The sequence below is a fragment of the Schistocerca cancellata genome, chromosome 7 (genome assembly GCF_023864275.1).
Source record: "Schistocerca cancellata isolate TAMUIC-IGC-003103 chromosome 7, iqSchCanc2.1, whole genome shotgun sequence".
Taxonomy (NCBI): domain Eukaryota; kingdom Metazoa; phylum Arthropoda; class Insecta; order Orthoptera; family Acrididae; genus Schistocerca; species Schistocerca cancellata.
Genome location: NC_064632.1, coordinates 143481751 through 143503947, shown reverse-complemented (window position 1 = coordinate 143503947; position 22197 = coordinate 143481751). Strand labels below are relative to the sequence as shown.

The following is a 22197-nucleotide window of genomic DNA, read 5'->3' as shown; positions in this document are numbered from 1 at the left end:
TCAGTTCTTCAGGGCTTAGCGAGGGATAACTATCAGTGACTGTTTGAGGATTCACAGTTTTCTTAAAATCGGCGTACAACTGGATTCTTCCGGACGCCTTCTTTAGAATAACTACAGGGCACGTCGACTGCCTGGCAGTAATGGGTGTTACGATCTCACTGTCTTGCAAAGTAGTAAGCTCCCGGGCCACCTGTTCTCGAAGAACCTGAGGGAGAGGACGAGCTGAAAAGAAAAGCGGCTGTGCGTTGTCCCTTACTGTGAATGTTCAAAAAAAAAAAAATACTGACTTGGCCTAAATCCTCAGGAAAAAGTTCCAAAATTCAGTACACAACTCAGCGACCATGTCCCAAGGATCGAAAGAAGAAACGGGGAGTACATTGTCCTGAATGCTTAACGTAAATGAACCAGAAGAGTTTTGACCGAAAATATTAGCACTGTCTTGGGGAGAAAACACTGTAAATATTACTACCTTTGTAAAATTTCGGAAAGTTGCTGGAAGGCTATCAGTGCTTAAGACAGGAATGTCTCGACTATTTACACGGTCAACGTATGGCGCAATGAGCACAACTTAGACATGCCAAGCAATTCGTAAGTGTTACGGATGAATAAAGTCACTGTAGCTCGAGTGACAAATTGCAAACTAACTGATTGTTCAGCTATAGTAAGAGGCACATGAAGTTCTTTGTCCTCATGTAGGACTACAGAATTATTGGGAGCGTTTCCGAAGTAGTTGATACACTGTTGTGCACTAACGACGCTATGAGGCTTTGGAAACCCAATCACATTGTTGGTGACTTACATTAGCAGAAGAAGTCTCACGCTTCTGTAAGCACACAGACTGTACATATCCATGTTTGCTGCAGAAAAAGCAAGTCGCTTCACGCAGGGGACAGAATCGGCGATCATGTTTCGTATTACAGCGAGGGCAAGATTTCACACGTAGTGCCGGACGCGAGACGTGTTTACATGAGCGCTGTGGCTGTGGCCGGCGGGACCGCTGTTTGCCAGACCTGTTTGCCACGGCTATTCACAGAAGATAAAATGGATCAAATGGCTCTCATCACTGTGAGACTTAACATCTGAGGTCATCAGTCGCTTAGAACTTGTTTCGGTGAAGGCAAATCGCCGAGCCGTCCCCTAGTGTCTGACACAGACGTGGAATGCATCCGCCATCCACCTTAGTTTCACAAGGAGTCCGCAGAAATCCGATCGCCGTGCAACTCGACAGCTCAACATGCCCCCGATGTCCGTCTGGCGTGTCTTGCGTCGACGTTTATACGTAAAACCACACAATATTCAGCTACTTCAAGCTCTCCGTGAAGGTGACAAACAACAACGAGTGAAGTTCTGTACCATCGTTCTTGGCTAGATGGAGCATGACAGTTTTCTTACACACTCAGTGTCTAGTGACGAGGCAATATTCCATTCAAATGGAAAGGTGGACCGTCATAATCTAAAAATATGGAGTATGGAACAACTACATGAAGTTGTACATCAGAGGGACTCTCGAAAATTTAATGCCTTTTGTGCAGTTTCACAAAAGCTGTATGGTCGATTTTTCTTTGGAGAGAACACTGTTACAGGAAGCACGTATCTCGATATGCTTGTGAACTTTCTTTTCGCAAAGTTAGAGACTGATTCAAGTGACTTCATTTACCAACAGGATGGGGCACCGCCAGGCTGGTATCTGGAAGCGCGGGAGTTTTAAATCAAAGGTTTACTGATTCTGCCTTACATTACTGGGCTCCAAGGTCACCGGACCTGACTGTATGTGATTATTTCTTGGGGCTGTTTATAAAAGACTCTGTTTATGTGCCTCCGTTACCAACAACAATGAATGAACTGAGACGTCACATAACAGCAGCTGTGGAATCTGTAATTAAAGACATCTTTACTGGAGTTTGGGAACACTTTGAATACTACTTTGACATATCACGTGCACCTCAAGGGAACATACTAAACACCTATGAATAGGTATGAAACAAACTTTTTGAGTTTCCCGTTCGTCAAAAAACAAAATTCATTGTATATCTTTATTAGTTTCAGAAATACAGACGTGCCATATAGAATGATTCTTTTTGACACGCCCTGTACCTTGTAAGCGTCTGCAGTAGGTCCTCATATTGTACTTGTTCAGAGCACGACGCGGGAAATAATTACGCTCTCCTTGGTCAGGAAATAAGATAGTTGTGGTGTCACCGCCAGAGACCACACTTGCTAGGTGGTAGCTTTTAAATCGGCCGCGGTCCGCTAGTATACGACGGACCCGCGTGTCGCTACTGTCAGTGATGGCAGACCGAGCGCCGCCACACGGCAGGTCTAGTGAGACGTACTAGCACTCGCCCCAGTTGTACAGCCGACTTTGCTAGAGATGGAACTGACACATAGCGCTCTCATTTGCCGAGACGATAGTTAGCATAGCCTTCAGCTACGTCAATTGCTACGACCTAGCAAGGTGCCAGTATCATTTAATATTTATCTATGGATGCCTGTACCGTCAGACCGATGTTGTCCAATTGTGGATTAAAGTTAAGTATTCAAGCAACTACGTACTTTACTTACTAGACTCAACTCCTTTAACTGTTCCAGACCTCACGCCCTCCTGCGTGAGCTTATAGCGTGCATTTCGGCTTCCTCCAAACTCCGTGAATTTGCTCCTGCCAATTCACAACAATAGTTTGTCAGTATCTTGTATGTGATGCTACACGATGTGCGCATTGAACTGTGTAGGCACTGTGTCCAGTCCTACTTTGCCTTGTAACACCCACAAAATGGTGGCACATATGGAGGCGTTGCAGCTGATGGCGCTGTCATGGGATCCGGCGGCTCGTGCTGAATTCATCTGCTCCGTGATGAAGCGATTCATTACTTCAAGTAGTTGCGCCATTCTGTGCGGCTGGTCCCGGCGGAGGTTCGAGTCCTCCCTCGGGCATGGGTGTGTGTGTTTGTCCTTAGGATAATTTAGGTTATGTAGAGTGTAAGCTTACGGACTGATTACCTTAGCAGTTAGGTCCCATAAGATTTCACAGACGCAGTTGCGCCATTTGTTGACTGAAACAGAATAAACTGGGTTAAATCAGCTGCAGGGGGCGCATCAGACGATTGTGGCGGAGTATCCGTAGTTTACTAACGAACGTGCAAAAGAACAACAGAAATAAGCACAAAGAAAGGAATTGGGGAGCGGGGGTGCAAAAGCAGCAACGTGGGAATCTAGATCATAAAGAGCGCCACCAGTGCAAACACTGTAGAAAAAAAGGACAAGCAACTGAAAAAACCAAGCAATAACCGCAAAAACCAGTCCAGAAGCCAACAGAACAAGAAGAAGTCTACCTGAAGACTGCCACACGCAGGCACGACAACTCCTGGGCAGGTACGTTGTGTACGACTTCGGATATAACGGTAAAGTAAGGTGAGGTGAGCTACAGTGTGGCGTGGCAACTGTTATGGTAGAAAAGGTGGGCGGGAGTAGAAGTGATTAGCAAACATGTTGACACAGCAGAATGAAGACTTACTTAACTTCTCGTTCTTCAAGTGCAAGAAGACACATTACAAATAAAAATAGGAAGGAACAGAATCCAGCACTGAGTGTCAACAAGGAAGAGGCTCTCTGTTCTAAAGCATGAACGATGGAGTCAGAACCACGGATAGGCGACGCCTGTGTTGTATGACATAACGAAGTGGCTTCACTTGCGAATGGGTTGAGTGGCCACCACTCACCACCCTATATTGCGGCGGCAGAGGGCGTTCGTAATCCAGAGCCGTTGAAGGTGGGGTCAGTGGGTGTAAACCGATGGGTTCGTCGGATCCCTTACGACCGGTATTGGCGTCCGACAGAAACTTGCAATTCCGTTGCTTGTTTTGAAACCCATGTGGTGGTATCGATATGCGATACCATAGATATGTATTCGCAATTACGAATAAGAACTATCATCAATTACATATTGGAATGAGTACAATGACACTTTATGCCTGACCGAGACTCTAACCTAAATTTGCAGCTTTACACCAGCGTTTGCCTTAACCGTTTCAGCTATCCATGCACGAATCATGTCCAGACTCCAAATTCCATGTGTCGTCATTAGTGTGTCACAACATGTATTCACATATTACGTATATCCCTGTCCAGGAATGACATATTTTATGGAGACTAGATGGCCTGGCACTGAGGAATAAATACTGAATAGCATTGCCTGAGGTTTTAAGAAGTACAGTGCAATGCTCCCTTGTGTGGTGTCACATTTCGAAATTACTCTACCGGCATTTCACAGTTGGACGCCGAACCACTCGCGTGGGATCAGATGGAGCCAGTGGTGTCTGCCCACTGAGCTATGCCTCCAGCAGTGCTGGACTATGAGCGCTCTCTGCCGGCGCGATACAGGATGGCCGGTGGCAGCCACTCAGCCCACTGGCACTTGGAGCCTCATCGCTACAACACCTACGTTCATGCTCACAAGGGAACATCCCCATCGCACCCCCCTCAGATTTAGTTATAAGTTGGCACAGTGGATAGGCCTTGAAAAACTGAACACAGATCGATCGAGAAAACAGGAAGAAGTTGTGTGGAACTATGAAAAAATAAGCAAAATATACAAACTGGGTCGTCCATGCGTAAGATAGGCAATATTAAGGGCACTTTGATGCGAGGAGCTCCGTGGTCCCGTGGATAGCGTGAGCAGCTGCAGAACGAGAGGTCTTTGGTTCAAATCTTCCCTCGACCGAAAATTTTAACTTTTTATTTTCAGTTTAAGTGAAAAACTCTTATGTTTTCATCACTTTTTTTGGATTGATTATTACATCCACAAGAAAACCTAAATCGGGCAACGTAGAAGAAACTTTTCACCCATTCGCCAAGTGTACTAGTTAGGTGGGTCGACAACATATTCCTGTCATGTGACGCACATGCTGTCACCAGTGTCGTATACAAAATATCAGACGTGTTTTCCTGTGGAGGAATCGGTTGACCTATGACCTTGCGATCAAATGTTTTCGGTTCCCATTGGAGAGGCACGTCCTTTCGTCAACTAATCACACGGTTTTGCGGTGCAGTCGCAAAACACAGACACTAAACTTATTACAGTGAACAGAGACGTCAATGAACGAATGGACAGATCATAACTTTGCGAAAATAAAGAAAGCAAAATTTTCAGTGGAGGGCAGATTTGAACCAAGGACCCCTCGTTCCGCAGCTGTTCACGCTAACCACGGGACCACGGCGCTCCTCGCCTCATGTTTCCCTTAATATTGCCTATCTTACGCATGGACGACCCAGTTTGTATATTTTGCTTATTTTTTCATAGTTCCACACAACTTCTTCCTGTTTTCTCGACTGATCTGTGTTCAGTTTTTCAAGGCCTATCCATTGTGCCAACTTATAACTAAATCTGAGGGGGGTGCGATGGGGATGTTCCCTTGTCAGTACAGCGAGTCTCTTTCTAGTGGCTATTGTTTAAACTTAATTTTATTTCTTGCTTCCTATTTGTAATGAAACTTTTTTCACTTGGATAAATAGAAATTAGGCAGATTTGATGTTCGTTGTGCTAACTGGTTCGCCAATGGCCTTGACGAAGTGGAAAAACCGGTTTCTGTCAGATCAGCGAAGTTAAGCGCTATCGGGCTAGGCTATCACTTAGGTGGGTGACCATCCGGTCTACCGAGCGCTGTTGGCAAGCGGGGTGCGCTCAGCCCTTGTGAGGCAAAGTGAGGAGCTACTTGATTGAAAAGTAGTGCCTCCGGTCTCAGAAAGTGACACACGGGCGGGAGAGCGGTGTGCTGACCACATGCCCCTCCATATCCGCATCCAGTGACGCCTGTGAGCCGAGTATGACACGGCGGCCGTGTCAGTACCGTTGGGCCTCCATGGCCTGTTTGGGAGGAGTTTAGTTTTTTAGTTCTAACTTGTTCGCTAGTCATTTCTGCTCCTGTCCAGCTTTTCTTCGACGACAGTTGCCACACCTCTTTGTAGACCACCTCTCCTTACTGTTTAGTATAATGTCGTACACAACACTTCTAACGTGCATGCTTGCCCGAAGGAACATTGAATTGAACTTATTAGACACAGCAGCTGCTGTTTCATAACATAAAGGGCAACGGTTTGTTGAAGGTACAGGCATCAAATATACTCTAATATTTAACACTTAGCAACAATGTTAGGAAGTGGAGGTCACCTGCAGTTCTCTTCTGCTGAAATTGCATCATATCTGTAACAGCAAACCCTGACTTATCTACTGCCTAGCTCTAATGATTCCTGTAATGATTCATAACATATTGCATGGCTGGTATTCTCTAATCTATACCCTAATACTTTGTCAGACGGGGGAAGTAATCTTAGACAGTGCATTCCAGTTTAGTTTAACTGATGGAACAAAGCGTCATATCCCCATTCACGCTTAGTAGGAGTGTGGGTGTACTGGCGAGTCGTTGAGGAAGCCAATGAGCCGGCCGATGGTGGCCGATCGGTTCTAGGCGCTACGGTCTGGAACCGCGCGACCGCTACGCTCGCAGGTTCGAATCCTGCCCCGGACATGGATGTGTGTGATGTTCATAGGTTAGTTAGGTTTAAGTAGTTCTAAGTTCTAGGGGACTGATGACCTCAGAAGTTAAGTCCCTTAGTGCTCATAGCCATTTGAACCATTTTGTAAAGAATAAATTTAAAATAATTCCTTAAAACAGCGAAAATAACTATGGGTAACGAAGTCTTTCTTTTCATTTAAAATAGGAAAAGGCTTTTTGATTGTGTGTAAATATATTTCCAGATGTTGCAAGTGATTCAGGGTCTTACAATTGGCTTCAAAAATGGCTCTGAGCACTATGGGACTTAACATCTGAGGTCATCAGTCCCCTATAAATTAGAACTACTTAAACCTCACTAACCTAAGGACATCACACACATCCATGCCCGAGGCAGGATTCGAACCTGCGACCGTAGCGGTCGCCCGGTTCTAGACTGAAGTGCCTAGAACCGCTCGGCCACCAGCGGCCGGCTCATTGGTTTCATTGTGTAGTATTAACAAATTGTTTTCTACCCTTTCGATAGTGTTTTAGGATTTAGCATATTGTACAATAACTAATTTATCAATGTGGTTGATACTGAAACATTTGTCCGTTCCTAGAAAAAGGTTTAGAAATTTCTTCCCGTTTTCCATAGACAGTAGGCGGGACAACTGGTACGAGTCACTTCATACAATTCACTGCTGTCGAATATTTGATTGTCTGTTTTTATGTTGTCGACTACCAGGTATCCCAGCTTATCATTAACGGAAAATGCAATTGGTACATTGTTTTTTTAATAAACTAGTAATTTTTTGTCATCTGGGACCAAAGTATGGGATGCTACATATGTTTCTTTCTTAGGGTGGCAATGTGTTGTCTTATTTATGTGAGTCTAGATCATCATCGTTCCTGGCCGAGTAGCCACTGATTATGGCAATACCTTAACTGTGTCCATTTCTGACCTATGGCTGTCCCCCCTCTTATTCAACTTAGTAACTGAGTGTGCACTGTGTACCATGGATCTAATGGCATCCTGTTTGCGCACAGTGAATGGTATGATGAGTTGTGAACAGTTATGTCAGCGGTTGTATGTTTATGTGTATGCTAAACAAATGTTCTTTTTTAAATAAGTTATCCGAGAATTGAGAAATATATGATTTTCATGTCCTCATATTCTACTGTGAATTTTATATTTTGTGGAATGAACTGAATGATACAAGTGGTTCCATAATCTCCTCTTCTGTGCCATCGTAAAGCAGCAATATATCTTCAAAATATATCCAGTAGTATACAATTTTACTTTTGAGCCTAATCTTTCATTTAAAGAAATTATTTTCCTGATCATTGCTAAATATATCTGCCAAAAAACTTGATACAGTGTTGCATACGGCAAGGCTCTCTTTCTGTTGGTACACGTTCCCAGTAAAGGTAAAATAATCATGTGACACTATTAGTGGCAATGAGTCAGAGACCTCTGATATTCCTGAAATTGACAATTTGTTATGATATACTAAGTTTCTAAAATTTTTTATTGTTTCTTCAGTTGACATATTTATATATCAAAAGAAGCAAACTTAGCATATGCAAGAATTTCTATATCTTTCATTGTAGTTGTTAACTGATTATGTTATATCAGAAGTTTAGTACTGCTTTAAAATTGCATTCAGTGATTTAGAGATTTTAATGGAAGGTGTAGGTTTAGCATTAACTATAGGCCACACTGGAACGTATGGTTCACGGATTTTAGGTTGAGCTGTCAGCCCCAGAGCAGTATGATTCATTACAATGAATGTCTTTGTTTGTTGTTCTGTGGACAGGAAGTTGCAGTTGTTAACAAATCTTCAGATTTTGCTTTGGAATTTTGCTGTTCTAACTTGTTTCAACTCTGTTGTTTTGTTTTCAGAAAATATAGTCAGTGTCTTAGTGATGTATTCATCTTTGCTTATAGTCACTACAGAATTACATTTGTCAGATTTCACAGTCGTGGCATTTTTATTGTTTATCTTCATGGTTACGCCGTTTACAAGGTTCCTGTCATCATAAACTGCTTTGGGGTATTCTTTATGATTACTTGTGTGTTTCACGTTTATTCTGTTTGCAGGGTTTCTCTCTCCATAAACTGTTTTGAGTTATTCTTCATGATTACTTGTGAGTTTCTGAAATATTTGTCAGCATCATATATCTAGGCCCCATGTCACAAAACATTGTTAACCTATTCAAAGAAATCAATCTAACAGTTGCATTCTCCACTAATAATAAATTAGGACACTTGCTAGTCCACAACATAAAGACAGCAGTGGAGTGCATAATGTATCATGTCCCAGTGTCCTGCCTATTATGTAGGAAAAACACGCAGAAATGACATAACTCGTTTCCAAGAACAAACAAATGCTCTCACACTCCACCACTTTGCAGAATCAGTTGTTGCATAGCGTATAGTACAAACGAAACACGTTAGTAATATGCTAGAAAACAATTTGCTAGTAATGCACAATGAATAAAATGGTAAGACCTTCTGTCCGTTGGAATAGCACAGTATACACCCCGCAAAAATTTTAAAACCGGGACCTGTGGTAGATGTGCAGACAGACTTCGCCAGTCATAGTTATTTTAGTAACTATAAAGACTTATTTGAAATTTATTCCTTGCATATGACAGCTCAGTAAACTGAGATCTCTGACCACGTCTCTGACACTATGTGGTAAACTTCTTCTTTGATCACATCATGTTTAACTTTATCTGTGAATTGTTTTCAAAACGTGTAAACGTATTTTCGCCTTGAGTTAAGCGATGTGCGACGGCAGAACGAATTAACTAGCGTATGCTGTCCTCAAAAGGTTAAAAGTGTTCTTACTTGTTTGTTCGGTAAATTTTTCATTCTTTATCACCTATTTTGTAGCACTTGTTTTGCGAAATGCAAAATCTGATATCTAACTTTCTTACAATGTGCATTTCACATCACTCGAGAACAAATGTAAGTTATGTATTACACAAATTGCACCTGAAGATGGAACCACACGGTCCGAAATGCGTCGTGTAATTTAATAAAAGACAAAAATTTGTGACTGAATGCAGATTTATTCACACTTCCTGTATATTGTGAAATTAAAATACAAATCAAGTCTTCGTGGTAGTTGGCGATGGAACTGACATCACGCCAGCCTCGTTTGAATGTTGACGGGAGAGTGCGGCCCAGTCGCTGTCACCCCGCCCAGTCACGTCGCCTTTGTGTACCGCTGACACGCCCACAGCTCCCCGTCCGAGGCGCGCCTGACCACAGTCTGCGTTACTGCGCTCACAAGTGAAATGCCGACCAAAATCTATCGCCCATGCTGTGATATGGTACATCATGCATCATGTCATAGTGCCCTCATATTTCAATGAATATTCCTCGCCCCTTGAAATATACCGGGTGATCAAAAAGTCAGTATAAATTTGCAAACTTAGTAAGCCACGGAATAATGTAGATAAAGAGGTAAAAATTGACACACATGCTTGGAATGACATGGGGTTTTATGATAACCAAAAAAAACAAAGTTCACAAAATGTCCGACAGATGGCGCTGGACAGCAAAACGTCAGTGACTGCGCATGACAATCGTGTATAAATGGAGCTGTAATGAGAGAGAAAAATCAGATGCGCCAGCAGTCGCAGCATGTTGACGGCACCTGAAAAGGCGCCTTTAGTGAAGCTGTATTATCGGAATGTGGAATGTGCTAGTTCAGCGTTACGATCCTATCGCCATAGGAAGGGGATTCGAACGGGTAAAGGTCCGTTGACAAATGCAGCTGTGGCGAGAATGATTTCGAAGTTCGAAGCCACTGGTTTTTTAGACGATAGACCCCGTAGTGGCCGACCGAACGCAAGGCATAATGCTGCTGAGACAGTTCAGGAAGAAATGGAGACTGTAGCGGGTTCGTCTATGCACGGGGACGTCAGCGCTCGTGCAGTCGCACGTCGCACCGGCATTCCATACACAACTGTTTGGTTGGCACTTAGGCGTACCCTCCGATGCTATCCGTACAAAATCCGTCGGTATCATGAACAGTTACCTGGCGATTTAGTGTAGCGGAAGGCATTTGCGGTGTGGGCGTTTCAAAAATGGCGGAAGATGACGACTGATTGAGTAACGTGTTGTGGACTCTCGAAGCTCATTTCATGCTCCGAGGGTCTGTCATCGCCCACAACTGCAGAATTTGGGCTACCGAAAATCCTAGAACTGTCGTGGAAACTCCATTGCACGACGGGAAAGTCACGGTATGGGTTGTGTTTACCACATCTACCGTTATCGGGCCCTTTTTCTTCGAGTAAATGCGTGATTCTAGTTTTGTAACTGGTACCGTGACGGGTGAGAGGTACGCCGATATGTTACAGAATCGCATCATCCACGGCCTGGCTGATAAATACCTGCTGGAACGTACGATGTTTATGCAGGATGGCCCTCCACCCCATATTGCTAGACGCGTGAAAGATCTCTAGCGCGCGTCGTTTGGCTATGATCGTGTGCTCAGCCGCCACTTTCGTCATGCTTCGCCTCCCAGGTCCCCAGACCACAGTCCGTGCGATTATTGGCTGTGGGGTTACCTGAAGTCGCAAGTGTATCGTGATTGACCGAGATATCTAGGGATGCTGAAAGACAACATCCGACGCCAACGCCTCACCATAACTCCGAACATGCTTTACAGTACTGTTCACAACATTATTCCTCGACTACAGCTATTGTTGAGGAATGATGGTGGACATATTGAGCATTTCCTGTAATGATCATCATCTTTGCTTTGTCTTATTTTGTTATGCTAATTATTGCTATTCTGATCAGATTAAGCGCCATCTGTCGGACATTTTTTGAACTTTTGTATTTTTCGGTTCTAATAAAGCCCCATGTCATTCCAAGCATATATGTCAATTTGTACCTCTCTATCCACATTATTACGTGATTTATTCAGTTTTCAAATTTGTACTGACTTTTTGATCACCTGCTACTTCGGAAGTAGGTTTCTGCAGGGTACTGTACAGAAAGAAAAGATATCGTGATGGACCATAGATTGCTACATTGATAACTTGTAAAAAAACTTGATAGACATTTCAACAGTCCCAGTCCATAACCGTCTGAACATGCCTCATATTAAAAGAACTATACCACGTAGCTGAACATGTCGTAACGACAAGTAAGATGCTCAGTAATTGTGTTTCGGCTTATTCGTGCACTGCTATAGACGAATAGCAAAGTGTACCACGACTCATCACTTGCGATATTTGGAAGATCCGTTGGTGGCATTTCTTGCCCATGCTACGCGCTGTGGCATGTCACTTGTGAGCTATGTCCGTGTCTTGTCTACCTCATACCGAGGATGGTATGGCATCTCACCAGTTTCTGTCAGAAGCATAGAATTGTTGAGTTAACCACTGCATTGTGGCCCACATATCCGTAGTTCCGACCAGCGAAATCAACAGTCGCCTATGACATCATTATGAAGTGGCCCACGGTAATTACTTCTGGTAGCAGAGGAATCTCGGAGTCCAGGTATTCATTTCACAGTCTTCATATGTAGGCAAATGAGAAGGCTGGTTCTTGTGAGAACCTGGAGACGTATTCGAAGCCACATTCTTACAGCAGTTCAATACTATAGCCCAATCTGGTGCGTCCTATTGGGATGTTTTTGCTGTCTGTTGCGTCGCTGAATTTCTTCCTCTCTGCGAAGCTGCTTGTTCTCGCTTTAGCCGAGAAGATATAAAGTTCCTGAATCCACAGTTTCTGGGTACATTTGTAAGGTTCCATTTGATATTCGTTGTCCAAGTTAAAAGATTAAATTACGATGGCTAGATCGTCTACATAGCAGAATTTCTGACATATGCTAGATGGCGTATAGTTCTTTGGGGAAATTAGTTTTTGATTTCGCATTGCGTCCTAGTATCGGCGCCAAATGTGACTTTCAGAAATGAATTGTTGATCTGGCATTACGTCTTAGTGATTGCCTTATTAATACGATTGACTTATTAATATGTTTTTCACCAGATTTGCAAGTTTCTTGTTATTTATGAATTATTTGAGCATTGAGTAAGGCCTTCAGAAATCCGTATTTTGCAATTACACTGAAGCAGCTTCGCGAGAGTGGAAGAAATTTAACGACCACGAAGATGTTGTAGTGATGGTGAAGACCGCAAAAGCCAACCCCCCCCAAAAAAAGTCCTAATATATCTATTTAAGAAAAAAAGAAAAACAGATAAAAATTTTCTTGATGCATTCGTAAGATATAATCTCCATTACTTCCGTATTAAATACGTAGATGTAGACCAAATGTGGCTCGTATTCAAAGTAGTAGTATCGACAGCAATTGACTTATACCAAGTAAATTAATAAGAGGCGGGCGGAAGAAATCCACCATGGGACACAAAACCGGTCAGATCACTTCTGCATAAGCACACAAAAAAGCATACCAAATTTAAAAGAACGCAAAATCGCTAAGGTTGGTGAAGTACTACAGAAGCTAGAAATTTAACGTGGACTTCAATCCGAGATACTTTTAATAGACTACAAAACGAAACTCTGTCTCGAATGTGGCACAAAACACAAAGACCAACTGGTCGTATTTAAAGTACACCAGCGACCAGATACGATACCTTCACTATGCGATAGCGATGTTAATGTTAGCAGCGGAATGATACTAAAGAGAAGTTACTAAACAAGGTTTTCCGAAACTTCTGCAACAAAGAAACAAAATAAAAGTTCCAAAAATCGAATGAAGAACTGCTGGCAACTTAGAAGTAGGTATTGTCAGCATAGCGAAGCAACTCAGATTACTTAACAAAGGCAAATATTCCGTCCCAGATTGTTTACCATTTAGATTCATTTCAAAGTATGCTGATAAAAGAAGTCCATACTTCGAATATACAACCACTTGCTGGACAAAAGGTACGTACATAAGGAGTGGAAAGTTGCACGTGTTATGATAATATTCAAGAAAAAAAACGAAGTAATCCTCTGAAATACACACCCACTGACGCCGATATGCAGTACGATTTTGGAAATTATACTGCGTTCGAAAATTATGAATTATACAGTTGACTGTCGTTGACTAATGTTCTTCAGCGGATCCTGCTCCATGCTCAGCCACTGACCATCGATTTGGTTAGAAGTCTTAAAACTGTCATGTGATAATAAACGTGCTTTGCAATCTACACTGTTTTGTAACTACACTGAGGTGCCAAAAGTCATGGGATTCTCCCTAATATCGTTTCGGGCCGCCTTTTTCCCAGCGCAGTGCAGCAACTCGACTTAGCATGGACTGAACACGTCGTTGGAAGTCCTCTGTAAGAATACTGACCCAAGCTGCCTGTATAGCTGTCCACAACTGCGAAAGGGTTGCGTGTGCAAGAGTTTGTTCGCGAATTGTCCTCTCGATTACATCTAAACAGTTCAAATCGCTCTGAGCACGGTGGTACTTAACATCTGAGGTCATCAGTCCCCTAGAACTCATAACTACTTAAACCTAACTAACTTAAGGACATCACACACGTCCATGTCCGAGGCAGGATTCGAAACTGCGACCGTAGCGCCTAGAACCGCTCGATCACACCAGCCGGCTCGATTACATCTCATCATCAAGGTTAGATGGGATCCGTGTCGGGCGATATGGGTGGCCAAATGTTTCGCTCCAATTGTCAAGAATGTTCCTCAAACGAACTCCGAACGTTTATCGCCCGGTGAAGTGGCATATTGTCATACATAAAAATCCCATGATTCTTTGGCAACATGAAGTCCACGAATGACAGCAAATGGTGTCTAAGTAGACGAAAGTAACCATTTCGGTTGAGTTGGACTAGAGGACTCAGTCCTTTTCATGTAAACACAGCCCACACTACTACGGACCCACCATCAGCTTGCACAGTGCCTTGCTGACAATTTGGGTCTGCGCCACACTCTAACCCCACTATCAGTTCTTACCAAATGAAATCGGGGTTCATCTGGTCAGGCCACGGTTTTCCAGTCGTCTAGGGTCCAACCGATATGGTCACGAGCCTAGGAGAGCGCTGCAGGTAATGTTGTGCTGGTAGCAAAGGCAATCACATCTGACGTCAGCCGCCATAGCCCATTAATCAATAATTTCGCCGCAGTTTCGAACAGATAAGTTCTTACTACGTCCCACATTGATTTCAGCGGCTATCTCGCGCACTGTTGTTTGTCTAATACCACTGAAAACTGTAGGCAAACGTCGCTGCTCTCGGTTGTTAAGTGAAGTCTGTTACCACTGACAGCTCTGCGGAAACGCCGCTGCTCTCAGTCGTTAGGAAGAGACGCATGCTGAGAGGTGAAACCTGAAATGTGGTATTCTCGGCACACTCTGGACATTGTGGATGTCAGAATATCGAATTCCATAACTATTTCCGAAATGGAATGTCCCATGCGTCTACCTCCACAGACCATCTAGCGTTCGAAGTCTGTTAATTCCATTCGTACTGCCATAATACGTCGGAAACCCTTTCGCATGAATCCGCTGAGTAAAATGACTACTCCGCCAATGCATTGCTCTTTCATACGTCATGTACGTGATACTACCGCCATCTGTACACTAGCATTTAGTTGCTCAAAAACTGGTTCATTGTCTCTGAGCACTGTGGTACTTAACATCTATGGTCATCAGTCCCCTAGAACTTAGAACTACTTAAACCTAACTAACCCTAAGCACATCACACAACACCCAGTCATCACGAGGGAGAGAAAATCCCTGACCCCGCCGGGAATCGAATCCGGGAACCCGGGCGCGGGGAGCGAGAACGCTACCGCACGACCACGAGCTGCGGACTAGCATTTAGTTGCCCCGTGACTTTTGTCATCGCTGCGTAAGTCAGAAAATGACAGAATTCTCATTTGAGTCTACAGTGTTTAGTATATAAAACACACACTAATGATGCGTTTCAGAAAAAAAAACAAAGCGCGTGTGGCATTATGAAATCTATATAGACAAAAACGTGAATGTTAGTTTGTTATAAGACCTTAAATCTCCGAAACCTCTTCACCGATGGCTTAGAATAGAATGAAAGGTATAACACCTAAATATATGTGTAAGATACGAGTGTAAAAGGGGAATTTTATTACCAAAAATCTCAAAAAGCTCTTGTCGTATATACCCGAAATATTTACGCTACACTCTAATGAACATTCGGACTGAGATACAAAATTTTATTTTTTAATGTATGTAATATATAAAGACGTATTTAACATAGAAATAGTAAACACGCTGTTACCAAAAATCTCGAAAAGCCATTGGGTGATGTACTTCATGCTTTTACATGATACTTTAATGGATATTCCGACAGGCAGAAGCTAAATTTAAGTTATTTATATAGTATATAAATATATATGTAATATATAAAGGGGAAACGTTATTACAAAGAATCACAAAAACCCTTCGGTAATTTAGTTCATATTTTGGTGCCTTACTGCAGTAGGCGTTTGGATTAGCATGGGCAAATAATTTTTGTAGTATGTATAACAATTGAATATATGTATAATATATAATCGGGAAAGATTATTACGGAAAATCTCGAGAACGTCTCCACCGATTTACTTCATATTTCTACATATTACTGTAGCAAATGTTCGGATGGACATTGGCTACATTCAAGGTAAAAATTATTGAACTAAATGAACGAAACGTAAATCAGTTTGCAAACTACGGCGTGCACTCACTTCATTCAACATGTAAACGTTACCACAGGTATACGGATTTAGGTTATTACATGTTCGATATGCCTGCTATCATTAGTCATGATGGGGCGCAGACGAATACCGAAATTCTACATGACCCACTGTAGTGTCGGAATATCGATGCTGTCTATAACCTCCTGAACGGCTGTTTCCAGCTCACCTATGGTTTTGGGTCTATTGCTGGACACCTTGTCTTTAATATAGCCCCACAAAAAGGAGTCTCATGTCTACAGATCCGGAGAATATGGGGACCAATCGATGACCATGACAGTGTTCTCTGGGTACCCCAGAGTCATGATGCGTTCCCAGAGTATTCCAGCAGGACATCAAACATCCTCGTCCTTCGATTGGGTCGAACTCTTTCTTGCTTGAACCGTATCTTGTCGAAATCAGGTTCACATTGGATAATGGGGATGAAATCGTCTTCCAAAACCTTCACGTTCCACTCGGTAGTCACCGTGCCATCAAGGAATATGCCACCAATTATTCCGTGATTGGACATTGCACATCACACAGTCGCCCGGTGAGTGTGAAGAGACTTCTCGATCGCGAAACGCGGATTCTCAGTCCCCCAAATGCGCCAATTTAGCGTATTGAAGAACCCATGCGGATGAATGTGGGCTTCGTTGCTAAACCAAACCTTACAGCGCATACTAATTTCCATAATGCTTCGCTGCCTATCGTGCAGTTTGAACGTCCGATCAGAACCCATTCAGAAGTAATGACGATTTTATTTCATATACTTTAATAATTGTCACCCTGTATTTTTGCAGTTGTCGATTTTCTCAGGAAACAGCGAAGTTATGATTAGAAATAGTCTATGGAATCTGGTTTGCAAAAACGATAAACAAGGCTCAAGGCCATAGAAAGGAGAAAGAGGTGTCAAATAGAGGGGGTTGGGAGGTGTGAGAGGAAATTTACGCAGAGAGGGAATAGAAAGAGATTAGGGGTGTACGCTCGTATCTCATACACATTTAGCAACTGCGAAAGTTTGTCGGGCTTGCTAGTTATTCGTATAATAATATCTGTGGTTATTATGCAGTTAAGGGGCTCCGGAAAGGCGTTTTCTGAATCTGCAGACTATTACCTTTTAATAGATATATAATTTATTCAATTCCGAAGACTACAGCAATTTTTTTTGAAATGTGTTCTACATGGGTGTGACCCACTGTGGCGCTGTTAAACTGCTGTCAAATGGTGTTATTATTAACGTCCGTGTTCATCAGGTACATTTTAGTGATGTGAGATAAAGTATGTGTTGTGGCTAACCTGTGATGGTTCAATATATATCGTTGGTGGAAAAACTCAAAACCCAAATGAAAGTGTAAATAGTGTTATATGGTCGAGAATCCCCAAGACTGTATTTGTTGGAATAGAAACACTTCACTTTGGTGTGTATGATGCTGTTGCGACTTTCAATGATGGCAACATTGTAAGGTGCAAGGTATTTAGAAATATGGGAATGAAGATAGGTTCTAACATGGTACGAGCGATGCTTGCTTTAGACAAGGAACGCCTTCGGCTGCAGACAGGGCTGTAAAGAGTCTAGAAATACAAGCAAGAGTAAACAGGAGGAGGAACAAGAGGAAGCTGGAGGAGGAGTTTGCAGAGGATGAAGATAATCCATCCTATGGACCTGGAATGCACTAAAAAGTTAATTCAATCTTTGTCGCTCGATTCCCAAAACTTTTATTTTCTCATACTAATTACATGTTTTCTAAGGATCTTCCAAACATATTTGTTTCAAACTTTCAGTAAATGTTACACAGTACCTTCTGCATAATTTAACACAGCCTTTTTCCAAAAAACTGTATATTTTTGAATATATAAATAAGAAATTGCAAAAAAAATGTTGTGAATTTTCATTACAATTGAAAAAAATCATCTTTAATAACTGAACTAAAATTTTGTAAAATCTCTGTGTTAAGTTGTAGCCCATATTCCAATAAATAATGTGTAAAAAGTTCAACTTCCTACCTCACATTCTTTGTGAGGAAAGATGTAATTTATAAGCGTTATTTTAACATTGCAAGTATAGGGCGTTCCGGAGCCCCTTAATCGCGAGCCGCGGGCTGTGTGTGTGTGCGTTGCAGCTGACGGCGGAGCTGTTCCCGGCGGGCACGTCGGTGCGCCACCTGCAGATCTCGCAGTCGGCGCTGCGCGACATCGGCGAGGACGCGCTGGCGGCGGTGCGCGCCTCCCTGGAGTCGCTGAGCGTCGTCTCCGGCCGGCTGGCGCAGGTGCCGCAGAAGGCGCTGTCCGGGCTGACGCGCCTGCGCGCGCTCGACCTCGAGGCCAACGAGGTGGCCGACCTCACCAGCTACTCCTTCTACGGCCTGTCGCTCGTCAAGCTCAACCTCAAGGGCAACGTCGTCGAGAAGATCTCCGAGTACGCTTTCGCCGGACTCGAAGCCACGCTCACCGAGCTCGACCTCGCCGAGAACAAGCTCAAGGTTACTAATTACGGTGTATTCAGACTGTGTTAAAGTACTGAACCAGCTGTGGATTAAACAAACTGTAAACCTAAAAAAATTTTCATTTCCATAGATCTGGAAGGGTCTGCAACCGATGTAATTGGGGTAAATGGTAAATGTACTTCGAGAACCTCAAGAAGTGGTTTCCATTTCATTTCGCTCCTAGTTTCACTAACCTGCATTTGTTATTCAAATTCAGAGAAAAAGTACCAGTTTTATATTTCCCATCTGCTGGCTGTATGGAACATCCTTACTGTTGCTTACGGAAAAAGCTAACTACAGTCAGTTGAAACTTCCAGGCAAATTTAAACTTTATGGTGGACTGACATTCGAACTGGAGATCTTTTTCCTTCCGCGTGCAAGTGCTCTACCGATTAATCTACCCGTCCTCACAGCTTCAATTCGGCCAGTACCTCGTCTCCTACCTTCTAAACTTCACAGAAGCTCTTTTGCGAACTTTGCAGAACTACCTCTCCTGGAAGAAAGGATACTGCGGAGACGTGGCTTAGCTGGGGGATGTTTCCAGAATGAGATATTCACTCTGCAGCGGAGTGTGCGCTGATATGAATCTTCCTGGCACATTAAAACTTGTGTGGACCGAGACTCGAAGTCGGGACCTTTTGCCTTTCGCGGGCAAGTGCTCTACAGATCAGTTGTTTAATTTAACTGACTAACTCTTAAGTAAAATAATCACATTATATCGATTTGATGGAAATGGTTAGTGTACACGAAACACGTTGGTTGAAAAATATATGAAACATTTGAGCACCGAACTAACAAGTGAAACACTTAAGTGTGAAAAGAACACACTTCCTCTGACCCTGCCACGGAGAACTCCTTGGCGAACGTGGTATTACTTATGTACCTTACTTTTACTTGTATGTACCCGGTGACTACTGCCAACACGAATGGCGAAGACCCTCCCCCCTTCCCCAACCCCCCAGCCTTCCCCCGCCTGTTAGCTGTCTTCGGCCACAGGGGACAGCTGAACGCCGTTCTTGCTGTGGCTGTGCCCTCTTGTAATTTTTTGTCGTTTCTGGCTGGATGAGGAGAGGCTGGTATGATGGGTGGGTGGCCGGTTTCCACTCACTACAATACAAAATGCACACGTGGTTAAAATACACTTTATTACAGGGACCAATTGGGTACTTAACTTCAAGGATGTCCAGTCTGAAGTTGGGTGGTTAACATCAATCAAATAACATACCTTAATTCGTGAATGTTGTCCGTGTCCATATCACAACTGTATGCAGTGACTAACGTTCCCTCACAGCTAGCTAAGGTGCGAGGCGACGACTATCACTGTGGAAGACCATAGCACACTGCGACGTGTTGAGGTGCGATGCGAACTGAGTCCCGTTGCGACATACTGAGGTTACTGAAATTGAGGGATTGAGGCAGCCTGGTCGGCGGCGGCGGCCTATATGCACGCTGGCCAGAGGGCCTTATCGTCGCATAGCCTGGGACGTGTTTTGATCTCTCTTGTCATAGGCACGCGTAGTTCAGCGCCTGATACACAGTGTTTCGTAGTGCCGACCGGAGTGCTGGCGGAGGCGTACGCCAAAAAATGGCCCTGAACACTATGGGGCTTAACTTCTGAGGTCATCAGTCCCCTAGAACTTAGAACTGCTTAAAACTAACTAACCTAAGGACATTCATCACACACATCCATGCCCGAGGCAGGATTCGAACCTGGGACCGTAGCGGTCGCTCGGCTCCAGACTGTAGCGCCTAGAAACGCTCGACCACTCCGGCCGGCGGCGTACGCCAGTACAGTCCCCAGGAGTGTTAGTCATGTTGATTTAATTATCATCTCGAAAACAATGAAAGTGTTTAATTAATTTTGTTTATTTTTATTTTTTGCAGAATCACGCCTGCAGTCCTACATACAGAAATCACCGCTCGATAGTACAGTAGCATGTCGCTAGAGGTGACAAAACAAATTGAGCAGTTCATTTATAAAACGAACTGTCATGTGGTAATTCGCTTTCAGCAGCAGTGGAAATGTAGCATGTGTGTCCCGCCAATCTAAACGACTAAAGGAGTCATCTTATTCAGCCTACCATAGTTGCAATTTCCGCTGATGCCTAAAGCAAATTAACGCATAATGCTACACTTTGTAAACGGGATGCACCACGTTTTTAGCTCTCCTAGAGGGCTGCTATACCACTGTGTCACGGGGCTTTCTAGGTGTACCAGGACTGCAGACATGTAGGGGAAGGGAGGTGAATATGAATCACATAAAACAAAATTGTTATAAAACTTTATTTTTGTTTTGGAATATGATATACTAACATGAAACCTTTGCTAGAACATTTGATTTTGTGTCCCTGGTGTAAAAAATGATTTCTAACCAAAGCAACACAAACAAGAAAAGATTTCGAAGACTTGCTGTTCTAGATGTTAAGAAATTGTTCGGTAGTATGGGTCACTAAACAAAAAATTGATTTTTGAATGGAAGACTTATTTTATTGTTCACATAGAAATTAATCTCTTTGTATATCTGAAGTACAAGGGTACAAAAGGTTGAAAAACTCTACCTGTGATCGACTAAATAGAAGGTTAAAAAATTTTCCACCTGTGCTAGATTTAACCTGGCACAATGCATTAAAATTAGGGACCCAGTTTTTCTACAAGACGGTTCTGGGTGCTTCTTCACAAAGTTATGACAGAAATTTTTACCTGCCAATTTCTTTTCTCTGTTACATCTCCGATGCAGTTCAAAATGTTCTGCCAAATCGTAGGCAAGTCTTAGCCGATCTACACTGCCCTTAAAACAAAGCGGAAACGTAAACCGGTTTGATTGGGTGGAATTTCAATATTTTGATAAAGTCTACATTAGACTACTAAAATATCATAACTTTTCGTAGGTGACTGTCTACAGCTGTTAGGTATTTTGAAAGAAGGAAGTCTGTGCCATCAGCAGTACAACTGTATTCTCTACCGCCTTCAACAATTTCAGCCTTCTTCAAAGGAGAAAAATAGTGTACTTGAACGAATAAAAAATAAATTTTCATCAAATATGACCGAAACAAACTTAGAACATACATAACTGTCAAAATAGCCTCTCTTAACACAGTCGATAAAAACTTACAGTACCTTTTAACATTATAATATGTCAGTTGCTGAATGTGAAGTTACCACCAAGTGTACGTTAGCGTAATTGTGCCAAGGCACAGAAAGTTTATATGGACTGTGTGAAGACAAACTGTTATTACAGTTACGTGTGTTCTACATTTCATTGCGCGATATTTGGAGAAACTGTATTTTTGATTCAGGGATGTACACTGTTTTCTTCCTGTGAATATGATTGTAATAATTAAAACCGATAGAGAATGAACATACAAGTGTACAGCTGCTGGCGCAAACATACTTTCTTCAAAATAATGAAATATTATTTCTGGTATTATATATTACTTCGTACTTTTAAAAGTATAACCCGATACAGAAAACTACGCTGCTCACCAGATTCGACATGAAAAGACAAATAAAATCTACTTCAAAAACAAATCCAACAACTACATT

At 42.7% G+C, this 22197-nt stretch overlaps 1 protein-coding gene across 1 annotated transcript in view; it reads left to right on the top strand.

The window, feature by feature from the left end:
- The window catches only part of LOC126092670 (protein artichoke), a 187831-nt gene that overhangs the window by 32413 nt on the left and 133221 nt on the right, over positions 1-22197 (top strand). The window contains exon 4 of the mRNA XM_049908391.1: positions 18292-18651. Within this exon, the coding sequence (XP_049764348.1) occupies positions 18292-18651 (360 nt within the window). The remainder of the gene's footprint in view (positions 1-18291; positions 18652-22197) is intronic.